Here is an 11,371-nt window from a genome sequence, read left to right as displayed (position 1 = left end):
TAATAAAATAATAAAATATATTGGGAGAAGTTGTCGGATGAGACAACCCACCAGTTGTTGCGTTGCGGTTGTTTCAAGTCTCGAAGTCTAAAAGAGTGAAACACCAAGAATAATAAAATAACACAAAAAAAAAAGGGGGAAAAATAACTCACTAATGTTCTTAAACTAAAAGTGAAAATAAAAAAAAAGAGAGAAGAAGAAGAAGAACCCAGTAAACAGCTAAAACTTACAGGTAAAAGATAGGGAAAACAGTGGGATTATTGTGTTTTGTTATGTTTGGTTATTCTTTTCCTCGTATAATGTCTCCAAATCTCCTGATTTCCTCCAGTTATTCTCTTCTAGGTATGATGACTCTCTGTCTTTGAATTCCTTTCACTCTTTTGAAAACTTGTTCATTTTCCTCAGATCTGTCCCATGATAATGATTTTCCTTCAAAATGGTGATCTGGGTTTGCTTTATCTTGTTACCTTGACATTGATTTTGCTTTTTTCCAAGAGTCTTGTTAAGCTGAAAATGACTCTTTCTCATTTTTCTTGTGTCCTTTCTGTATGAGTCTTTTGAGGAAAAGTGTTGTCTAAGGAAATAATATTAACGTGATCAAGTATTTTATCATACATTGAGCTTCACTACTTCAGCTTGAACATTTCTGCTCGTTTACATCAGAAATTTTCTTTAATCTATTTTAGGAAAAGAAATTAGGATGTGAATACACTTTCCTTTTTCCTGCTTGATTTGGGCTGTCAATTTGCTTCTTTGGGTGTCTTTTTGTATGACATATTTCTTAATTGGAAAGTATGACAATCTACGATCTATTTTTGATTGCTAGCCATAAAAAGAGCCTGAAAATATTGAATCGACATATTTGATCAATGGGAGCTTCTGTTACTACAGCCCTGGATCTCAATCTCATCATTGATTTTGTTTCAAGTTGTGATTTAGGTATGCTTAGTGCTTTTTTTATTTGGGTTTATCTTTTTAATGAATATGTTCATGATCTCTCTTGTAGAATCTGAATTATTTGGCTTATAGTTTGATATCTTAGTTCCTTTTTAAACCATTCAGGAGGAAAATAAATAGTCTTTTGTCGATAAAATACTTAGTGAACTACACTGGAATTTCTGGTTATTTTTCATATTTCAGATCTTCATGGTTCTCTACTTCACTTCTATTCTTCACGTTTGTGTGGATAAAATACGGGATGTCTAGCTTGTGACTCCAGCATGCATAGATAGGTTTTTATGAAAATATGTGAACAAAGTAGTCTCAGGTCAATAGCAATGAAGCTCTTGAACTTGGTTGTGGACTTCATAGAACCTTTTAGAATATTAAGCAGCAGAAGACATGGTTCTTATACTTCAAATTTGTTTTTAGGAATTGTTTTGTGAAATACTGCAAACTCGGGTTTTTAAGGGTCTCTTTTCTATCAGAAGACACTGAGGTTGTGCTATATGGTTCTTCTTGTCAAGAACTAATGTTGTGGAAACCGGTTTTCGAACCTGTTTTCCTGTGCACTATTTTGATCTAGTTGATTTATTCAATTTTACCTTTCAGTTTTCATTAACTTTTCATTATTTTTCCTGTCACTGAGTTTGCTTCATTGAGATTCATGGTTTCTGCATTGCTGCTGTCAGTTTTTATGATGCATCACAGTCTAGAGATCTGACTAAAATTGGACGATTGACTAATGAACCAACTTATGCTTTAGTTCAAAGAGAAATACGTGGTGGTATTAGTTATTGGATTTCTTGTGCTGCTTATGGTGAATTTTATAGTAACAATATTTTTTCATATAAATGTAATGTTGTAAATATGTGCCTTTTCCAGCTACTATATGAGTGTTTCCGTGACTACCTGATCAGTTGGGTCTGTATCCTTTGATGTTTGGTTCTTTCAATGCCAGTATTTATCTCTGAAATCATTAGATTTAACTATTATTCTAATAGCTAAGATGCTTTTTTTTCAGGTGGGCTTTGACGTACTTATCGGCCTACTACTAGAAACTTTTCTTGTTAAATATCTTCTGCATTGTACATAGGAAGCTATATGGGTTCCAGATTCCCATCTCATAAGCTCAGCAATGGGCTTTATGTGTCAGGCAGGCCAGAGCAGCCTAAAGAAAGGACTCCAACCATGAGCTCAGTGGCCATGCCCTATACTGGTGGAGATATTAAGAAGTCGGGAGAATTAGGGAAAATGTTTGATATTCCTACAGATGGTTCCAAGTCCAGGAAATCTGGACCTATAAGTGGCGCCCCTTCAAGGACTGGATCTTTTGGGGGTGCTGCTTCACATTCTGGACCAATCATGCCTAATGCAGCACCTCGGGCTGGCTATACCTCATCAGGTCCTGTTGCCACTGGTGGCATGTCTGGTTCAGCTTCATTGAAGAAGTCAAACTCTGGACCATTAAATAGACACGGGGATCCTGTGAAGAAATCATCTGGTCCACAATCAGGTGGAGTGACGCCAAGTGGACGTCAAAATTCTGGTCCTCTTCCTCCTGTTCTCCCCACAACTGGCCTTATTACATCTGGACCCATCTCTTCAGGGCCACTAAATTCCTCTGGTGCTCCTCGGAAAGTGTCTGGTCCTTTGGAATCTATGGGATCAATGAAAGTGAAAGGTTCTGCTGTTCATAATCAGGCTGTGAATATTCTTGGCCAGAATGATTTCTCTTTCAAGAAAAACTTCCCAAAACTAATATTATATGCACTGATACTGCTCTTTGTAATGGGTTTCATTGCTGGTGGTTTTATTCTTGGAGCAGTTCACAACGCCATTCTCCTCATTGTTGTTGTGGTGCTTTTTGGCACTGTTGCTGCATTATTTGCTTGGAATTCTTGTTGGGGGAGAAAAGCTATTATGGGTTTCATTTCTAGTTATCCGGATGCTGAGCTTAGAAATGCAAAAAATGGACAATTCGTGAAAATCTCGGGGGTAAGTAATCGAATTTAAATTTCAGGTATGATATTCTCATTATTGCTACTGGAAAATAGCAATCTATAATCACAAGATCCTATACAGTTTGAAGTTTGATATTTTATTAAAAGATGTAATTGAAGTGGATGTCAAGTTGCCAACTCAAGGTCTTACCAATCACCATGGGCGTAACGCCCATCGTATCAAAAACCATGTACAATGGACATACTGCAGCATTTGTTTTATGCACATATGATCCCTTGTAACTGTTGAACTCCTCTAACTAGTGGGAAATGAATTATTGGTTGCTTATTCTGTGTCCTTGTGCTTTTTTTATATCATTTAATTTTATCTACATGTTAATCCGTAGATGTTATTGATTAAATGTTTGTTTGTAATTTTATAAGGTGGTAACATGCGGAAATGTTCCCCTTGAGTCATCCTTCCAGAAAGTTCCAAGATGTGTTTATACATCAACTAGTTTATATGAGTATCGAGGATGGGATTCCAAAGCTGCCAATCCTACACATCGTCGTTTTACCTGGGGACTCCGATTGTTGGAAGTAAGTAATTGAATTGTTAATGTTTTTACCTTTTCCTGAATTTTTTTTGAAAACTTGTTATTTTCTTGTTTCTTTGTATATACAATTCACACAAAGGCTTTCCCTTATTTTAGAATTTCAAGTAGCTGATCATCTTTTATGCTCTGAAAAAGTTAAAAAGAACAAAGCTTTGTTGGCTTGCTGTGCTATGAAGTAATACATTGCCCTCCGGTTATTGGTTTCGCTGGGCAGATGTGCCAAAAGTTGTGTATAACTATTTTAATGCTCCATGTGAAATATTTGTTTCTTGTTTTGTCTGCACAGTTTGTAGCTACGTTACTTTGAATTGGGTGTGTGGCTTTTGAAAATGAGTATGTGTTTGACATATCTTTATTGGTTTTTTTAAGTTTCCATGTATTTGGAGGTTCATATCCCCACATGCTTTTGAATATAACCTTTTATATATTATTTTGACAGAGGCGTTCAGTTGACTTCTACATATCAGATTTCCAGTCGGGGTTGAGAGCATTAGTTAAAACAGGGAATGGAGCATCAGTGACTCCTTATGTGGATGACTCAATTGTTATAGATGTCAACCCAGCCAACGAAACTTTGTCTCCGGAGTTCATCAGGTGGTTGAGAGAAAGGAATCTTTCAAGTGATGACCGTTTAATGCGACTGAAAGAAGGGTAAATTTCTCCCCTATTTGGTTCACCGTGATATTAATAGCTTATGTTGCAGGAACAATAAATGGTATCCTGAGGGTCTCTCTACTCTCTATTTTACCGATGGCTAATAGGGGTTATCTTGAGTGTAGAAATTGTTTGACTTCATCTTCTACTATTCTTCCTTTTCAAAATTGCCAGCCTTTTGTAATTTTTTCTAGTTGTACAGATTAGTTGACTATTTCTGTTGTCTGTTATAAACCGGAATATGAGAGTGAAGCTTGAGGTAAGGTGGCCTAGCTAGGGGTGGCAAAATGTAATTGAACTCGAAAAAACATATACCTGTTTGAAACAAGACCCTGATATAGTGTGATTGCCAAAAAGTCGGTAAACTTGATAAAAATCAAACCCGAAACCCAATGCAATTAGAATCTAAAGTGGTTTGAGCTTGAAATTGTTGTCCAAACTCTCATCATGTTGTGAACTACTTTGAAGTTGCAATTTTTATGTTTACAGGTATATTAAGGAAGGAAGCACTGTTAGCGTAATGGGAGTGGTTCAAAGAAATGACAATGTTCTTATGGTTGTTCCTCCACCTGAACCGATTACAACCGGATGCCAATGGGCCAAATGTATCTTCCCAGCTAACCTCGAGGGTATCGTATTGAGATGTGAAGACACGTCAAATAACGATGCCATACCTGTTTAGAATCATGTGCATTGTAAACTACTTTTAATCCACGACATAAAAATTATGATCTTATTTCTTATTATTCTATTGATATTTTGGGGGATGTGCTAAAGACAAGCGATGAACATGAAAAGACTGGTGGCGTTTCTTATCCTTTTAACTCAGTGTATAGCTTTTTCCAGGTTTCTTTGCTGTTAGTTTTTGTCTTGAAGGCTACGAAAGGCGTCGTTGTTGGGGTTGACCAGCTTTGTGCAGTTGTGGATTTGGTGATTGACAAGGTTATTCAAGTACATTTGTGTCTTTTTTAATGACATTTTTACATTAGTAGGTTTTGTTTGAATGGCAAGCAGAGTGTGATGAAATGATGACTTCGGTTTGAATTTCTTATTGGTTCTTTGTGTAAAAATAGCAGTGTTTCGTTTGTTTTATTGACCTGGGATTTTCATCCTTTTTCCATTTGGTCTTGGAATGTTCCCCCACCCCTCACCCCCAAAGAATTGTTGCGATTGCATCGTCATGTTCTTGTTTTCTTACGTTGGAAGGAATGCCGTTTTCAATCTTCACCGGTGGGGGTGTTTATTTCAGCTGGTTAAATCAGTCAATTGAGGTATATGATTATATGATACACAAGCTAAGGTTTAGAGTTGAAGGGTTTAAGATTTATATTTTTATGGTTTAGAGTTTTAGGTCAATTTCAAATTTTATGATTTAAATCTATAGGACTACATAAATTTTAGTTTGCATAGTTTGTGTATTAAAAATTATTTAAATTGATTCTATAATTGATTTCGATTGAGTTAATTTAATTCATTAAATTATATTATGGTAATTAATACGAGTTAATTTATTTAATTTTTAAAATGTTACAACAATAACGATGTTAAATTAAATTAACGGTGCATTGAGTTAATTGTACCAATCATATCAGTATTTTATTCAATCCCTCGCAAAGAAGATAGAACAAATTTACGAGATTATTATAATAATAATTCAAGTTTTATAAATAAAAATATAAATTGTAAGATGTTGGTTTTTATAACTAACAAGAAAATGAACTGTAACTCGCAGAACACTGCAGCTTGCTTTGAACTAGTGGACTTGGGCTCTGTTTAATGTCAGATAATTGCATCTCTACCTTTGGCATTAGACTTGATATTTTCTTGGAGCTCACGAGGATATTAAATATTTAACCAATCTCATGTAATGAGTTTTACACCGGTTGTCCTACCTATCTTTTCTGGTAAATTTTGTTTGAAATCATATATTATTCTTTATACATTGAGCCGTACGTTTTAGTTATTTTCTAAATTTTTCTCTTGAGGTGGTATTTACTGATGTGTGCATGCCAGCTTGATGACAAAATGAAGTGGAAAGCATTACCTCCGATGCCAAATCCATACTAAATTCAATCGTTAAAAATTATCTTGTTATAGCTGGTGGCACGACACAAACAAAAAAATGGTTCTGATCGGTGAAATATTTCAGTTCAATGTAGATACACTGCTACGGTATCATGTTCGTATCTTTTTATTTAGCTGGGTAAACAAGATTTTCGTACTTACGCATGTACGCATGCACGTGCAAAGTTTGGATGATTTGCATTTTGTTCGATGTAACCATACACGCAGTGCAAATAAGGTATGTCTACGTAGTTATGCACAGAACACCCCAATAGATGCTCACACATGCCTTAAGTGGAGTTACTGCTGTTATTCAGCCTCCTAGTTTATATTTGAGCAGACTACAATTATTTACAGGGTCTGATGCTTGCGCTTCTGCTTTTACGGAAGTGGTCGGTGATCGGAAAACTTCCATTCCGGGTGAAAACCACCGGGTCGTATATTGGCAAGGATGGTTGTATTTCACATCAGGGCAGCGAGACAATGGTCCAACCGATCCAGCACCAGGGAAGGACACTGGAGAAATGTGGAGAACCAAAATAAAAATTGAACTCATAATCCACTTCCATTAATTTTTTTTATCTATATTTATCAAGTGAAGAAATCAACTAATTGTTCATTTAAAAACATAAAAAATAATTATTGCATTTAATTAATTATATGAATATTCTTCTCATCTGGTGTAATCATTGTCAATTATACGATGTATATAGGGTAAAATGTCATTAACATCCATGACTTTTGTTCTAACAAAAGGTTATTAATGAAAAGAAAAAGAAAAAGAAAAAGCTTCTCTATAATATTACATTCGAGTGATTTGCAGAGTCACCTTATGCTTCACATTAAAGGCCAAAAATAAAACTGCTATTTCTTCAGATTATGCACTTGCCCTTTTTTTATTACGTTCCACAAAGCAGCTTTGGCTTCCTCCAATGTTTCAACAGCTTGCCCTTCTTCAAATGATAACCTCTGTACGTTGAACTGAAAAATGGAATAAAAATAGAATCACACAAAAATGGCATGCACCCTCCGTGTCGAGACTTTTATGTTTGTCAAAAGCCATCATGCGAAATACACAATACCTGTGCACCTTGACGGACCCTGATATCAATTCCTTTGCTATCTATTGATATAAGAGCCGCATCATCAACCTCGGCTTCTGTTGATAACAGCAGCTTCCTAAGAGGCTTTGAAAAGGTTGCATTCAGTTCCTACAATAAAACCAAATGAAACCCAAATTAGCCTGCGAAAACTGGGCATATTGACAAACTTCTTTGGAGAATGAGAAATGAATTACTACTAGACTGTATTTTCAACAGAAAAGAGAAAGAAACACATAAAAATAGAGCATATAATCAGTACAAAATATAAAAGTAAAACGAGAGTAAGGATTTACAAAGTTTCACCTTCAGGTTTTGTTCACCTCCATCAACAGCAATCTTATCTGGTTTAAGCTCCTCATATTCCTTAACATCAACCCATGCAACGGTGCCAAATCCTCCAATAAAATATATGTCACTGAAATAGATTTTGATAAATAAATGTTTTCAACGTGTACGTTATATGAAAAATTATATTAAGTACAAAATTTTCAAAAAAACTAATACGCATAAAAGAAAAAAACAACTAAAAGAGGGGGATGTTAATTAACTGGTTTATTCCAAAACTAATCAGCCTTCTGAATCCGAGAGCATCGGTTTATTTTACATGGTGGCATATATTACACAGAAAACCAAGAGTCTTAACTGATAACACAATGAAACTTACGATCAAAGCGAACAACAAAAATGTTTATTTCTCCATGCCAAATCAATTTCAGTAAAATCAAATCTTTGGGTAGTAGAACCACAAACTAAACATACAAGGCAACTAGAACCTTGATTCCAAAATTCAGAGAAAACAGGTTGTTTTCTATTAACCCCTGCCAAATGTTATAAGAAGTGCATGACTGTATAATAGATATTAGCAGATTCCAAACAAAAGTATCAGCAAGAAAAACAGGTCATAGATAAGGTGAATTGCATAGATAATTAGCCCATGGGCTTTCTAAGAAGGAAACCTACGCTGGCATTAGAAATAAGAAATACTATAGATCAACAGACCTTATGTTCTGCATCCTGAAGTAATAGAAATTCCCCCACTGTTGTGATGTCCCTTGTTGATGTTTCGCTATGTACTGTTTATGAGCCCATTCCTTGCAAAATAACCAAGGTGAAGAAGCCTATTTTAGGCACAAAATATGTAGGCATGGATGATACAAATCATGGCAAACGTTTAGGAACCTAGAGATAAACAGTAACCGCTAAACATGTGGTCAAATAGAAGAAAAGTGAAAATGTCCAAAAGTATCCATTCCTTAAACAGTGAGGAAATGGACGTTCCTCCTAAGAGACATCCTCTACAAGCTAACAGAAGGAGACTCAAGGCAAGGGAACCTTGACCATGAGCCCATGAAGTGAAAAAACAGAAGTCTCAATCTCTTTTTCTAAGTATCCCAACTGGGTATCAACTCACCCTCCTCCTCATCACAAAAAAACAGAAGGAAAAAGGAATTGAGGTGAGCACTGAGCACCTGTTGATGTTCAGGAAGAGGGTAGACATCGCCAAATATTGTTACCCTTGCATTTGATAAGCTACTCCACCCAGGTATCTGTAAGCCCGTCTTCAATAAATGGACAATAAATAACCCAACTATTCCATCAGAACAAAAGGATCAAAACAATTAACCTGCACGACGAGGGTGCATCTAGGGTCTGCTAATAAATTCCGCGTATGGATAGCCAATGGTGAAAATGAAAATATTGGATCTGCAGATTGACAAACAAAGATATATCAAATAAATCCAAAAACTTATACACAAAATCAACTCCCATTACACAGCTGTCCATTTATAGGAAAAAAGGTATGCTATTTTCATGAAGGATAAAAGTTATGAAGGCCACTTTAAAAAAGTGCTTAGCAACAAAGAAAGTTTAAATGATATTTATGGTGGAATGAAATAGTAAACAAATAACAGAACTTCAGAAGTCTACTTACGACCCATTGAATCAGGCGCAAAGTCTACCAGAGAACCAAAGGGATACCCTTCTCTTCGGTGGTGCATCCGAGACATTACAGTGCATAAATGAGCAAATCTGGCCTTAAATTAAAGAGGCCAATAAATACAGGACTATTAAATCACAGTAAAACTATAAAGGAGACAGAGAGAAAGAGAATAGGTCAATTTTTTTTTTCTCAAGATGTGAACTCAAAAAATAGCCTTTACTTGTTCCATCAGATTGCGGACTGCTAAGGCCGGTCGGGGTAATCCATGTGCTGAAGTTGCACTCTGCACCCCACCAGATATTGGGGTTCTGAAAAGTCCAGCTCTTGTACCCCCAGTGACTCCACTTGCACGTGGAGCTGTAACAGAGTTTTCAAACTTTGTTTCAACCTTTGTTAATTTGTCGGCATCCTTCTCGCTGCTTTGACCGTCATCTGAATCACCCTTCAGAACATAACAGAGACTATCAATACCAAGCTGAAGCAGCCACTCGATACATCCAACAAGCCTCTAAGACATCCAAGAAATGGAAAAGGAAAAGGGGTTCTAAAGATCATAAATTATAGTCACATGATCACATCACCCTTATAAAATCTTAAAACCCTCAACCGATCCCTTACATTAGGTCCTCTAAACTTGAAAGTTTATAACCTTTTAAGTTCCATTAGGTTTTGCTTTTAGTTTTGCAACTTGCTTCAAGAGCCCAAATTTAAGAAACATTCAAACATAACCATAAAAATTAAAGCCTATAATTTTTACCAACCAAAACTGAATTTTTATTTTCAAATCATAAAAAAAAACATTAGGTTTGCTTTTCTATCAAAACAAACGCAAAGTTAGTGAGGTTTCTCATGTATCTTTCCTTGATTTTCTGAAACAAGCTGTAGAATAAACAAAGCAAACATTAAATATATAATTTAAGAAGAACCCAAATTAGGAAACAACAGAGAATCCCAAAAAAACAAAGCGAGAAACAGATTTAATCAGATTACCTGGGATACAGAGAGACTGTCTCCAGAAACAAGCCTAAACCCAGGACTGAGAGTCCGTGGCTGCGGGTGGTCCTCACCTTCATCGGGGAACTCGTGAGATAAAGCCTGGAGACGAAAACCATGAGAGTGAAAGGTTTCGGAATTGAATTTGAGAGACTCAATTCGTTTGTTTGGCGCTTTGATCAAACAAGAAGAAGATGAAGAAGAAGGAAGCAAGTGAGTTTTGAGAAAAGGGTGTGTCTCAGATAGATTAGAGATGAAAAATGTACTTGAAAGAGATTCCATTGCAGAAAAACAAAGAGATTTAGGATGAAAAGGGGAAAAAGAGGGATTTTCAGTGTTTTTTGTTTACAAAGGAGAAAAAGGGGTTGTGAGTTGGTACGAACAGGGTTTTTGAATCTTATTTTTATTATTGATTTCAGTAAACCGAGAGAATCTTTGAGAGAGGATTTATGTCATTCGTAATTTATTTTATTTTATATTTTTTTAGGTTAAAAAATAAAAAAATACAATGCATTATTCAAAATAATTAAATTTAAAATAGGTTTATTCAAAAGTAAATAAAAAATATAGAGAACTATAAATTTGTTTTTCCTTATAAAAATGATTTAAAACTAATAATGCTACTCATTTGTTATTTCCATATAAAGGAGAATATTGGACAAACCAAATAAGAGAACAACCATATTTGTTTTAATGATAAAAAATAGTAGTTTTTAAATGATCTAGATTTAAATAAATAGATAAATAAAAATTTTATATTTATTAATTAAAATCTAATCTCATTTGGATTACTCCGACCATGAAAGGTGGGTGTTGCATAGTTTATCATAACATCTTAACTCATAATAAATATATAAATTGAAAAAATTATAAATTTTAATTTATTTATAAACATGCACGAAAAAAATTACCGTAATAGTTAAAGAAATAGTTGTTATTCTTAAGGGTATCGAATTTGAACACTGGCGACCTCAACATGGATGATTGAGCGTTCATTGTCAAATGATTAAAAATATTTTAAACATATGCTACTTTGTAACCACCTTAGATGGGTCGAGAGGGCAATTGGGGTGGTCTCCTCCTAAAATTTTCAAATTCTCTTATATTTTAGATTTT

General features: G+C 35.1%; 2 protein-coding genes across 5 annotated transcripts; one reads left to right on the top strand and one right to left on the bottom strand.

Annotated features, from left to right (window-relative positions):
* The first annotated feature begins 159 nt into the window (after positions 1-159).
* LOC120194098 (uncharacterized membrane protein At1g16860-like) lies at positions 160-9,452 on the top strand. Of its 4 annotated transcripts, XM_039196494.1 has the most exons (8): positions 160-325; positions 1,169-1,176; positions 1,958-2,937; positions 3,327-3,482; positions 3,939-4,150; positions 4,643-4,855; positions 6,367-6,375; positions 9,435-9,452. In XM_039196494.1, the coding sequence occupies exons 3-6, from the start codon at positions 2,044-2,046 to the stop codon at positions 4,833-4,835; spliced, it is 1,455 nt and encodes a 484-aa protein (XP_039052425.1). In that variant the 5' UTR covers positions 160-325; positions 1,169-1,176; positions 1,958-2,043; the 3' UTR covers positions 4,836-4,855; positions 6,367-6,375; positions 9,435-9,452. The 4 variants fall into 4 exon arrangements, with proteins under 4 accessions (XP_039052425.1, XP_039052427.1, XP_039052426.1 ...); XM_039196496.1 differs by lacking the exon at positions 1,169-1,176 and having other exon boundaries at positions 160-342; positions 1,964-2,937; XM_039196497.1 differs by lacking the exons at positions 160-325; positions 1,169-1,176 and adding an exon at positions 827-939 and having other exon boundaries at positions 1,964-2,937.
* Positions 6,990-10,642, bottom strand: LOC120194099. The gene is made up of 9 exons (XM_039196498.1): positions 10,253-10,642; positions 9,483-9,704; positions 9,254-9,356; positions 8,945-9,024; positions 8,790-8,867; positions 8,320-8,411; positions 7,624-7,735; positions 7,300-7,428; positions 6,990-7,198 (listed from the first exon to the last, which is right to left on the bottom strand). Exons 1-9 carry the CDS (start codon positions 10,535-10,537, stop codon positions 7,082-7,084), a joined length of 1,218 nt encoding a protein of 405 aa, XP_039052429.1. The 5' UTR covers positions 10,538-10,642; the 3' UTR covers positions 6,990-7,081.
* Positions 10,643-11,371: the final 729 nt, after the last annotated feature.

This window comes from Hibiscus syriacus, unplaced genomic scaffold (genome assembly GCF_006381635.1).
Source record: "Hibiscus syriacus cultivar Baekdansim isolate YM2019G1 unplaced genomic scaffold, ASM638163v2 tig00116997_pilon, whole genome shotgun sequence".
Classification (NCBI taxonomy): domain Eukaryota; kingdom Viridiplantae; phylum Streptophyta; class Magnoliopsida; order Malvales; family Malvaceae; genus Hibiscus; species Hibiscus syriacus.
This window is presented reverse-complemented; position numbering and strand designations above follow the sequence as displayed.

What these genes read in the sequence shown, in the direction of transcription:
- LOC120194098 (XM_039196494.1), top strand. Translation starts at nt 2,044, where the DNA reads ATGGGTTCCAGATTCCCATCTCATAAGCTCAGCAATGGGCTTTATGTG. An exon ending in GGGGACTCCGATTGTTGGAA is followed by an intron (nt 3,483 to 3,938) that starts GTAAGTAATTGA and finishes TTATTTTGACAG; the next exon opens with AGGCGTTCAGTTGACTTCTA. An exon ending in TTAATGCGACTGAAAGAAGG is followed by an intron (nt 4,151 to 4,642) that starts GTAAATTTCTCC and finishes TTATGTTTACAG; the next exon opens with GTATATTAAGGAAGGAAGCA.
- LOC120194099 (XM_039196498.1), bottom strand. Translation starts at nt 10,537, where the DNA reads ATGGAATCTCTTTCAAGTACATTTTTCATCTCTAATCTATCTGAGACA. An exon ending in GAGGTGAACAAAACCTGAAG is followed by an intron (nt 7,429 to 7,623) that starts GTGAAACTTTGT and finishes GTTTTATTGTAG; the next exon opens with GAACTGAATGCAACCTTTTC. An exon ending in GGGTCCGTCAAGGTGCACAG is followed by an intron (nt 7,199 to 7,299) that starts GTATTGTGTATT and finishes TCCATTTTTCAG; the next exon opens with TTCAACGTACAGAGGTTATC.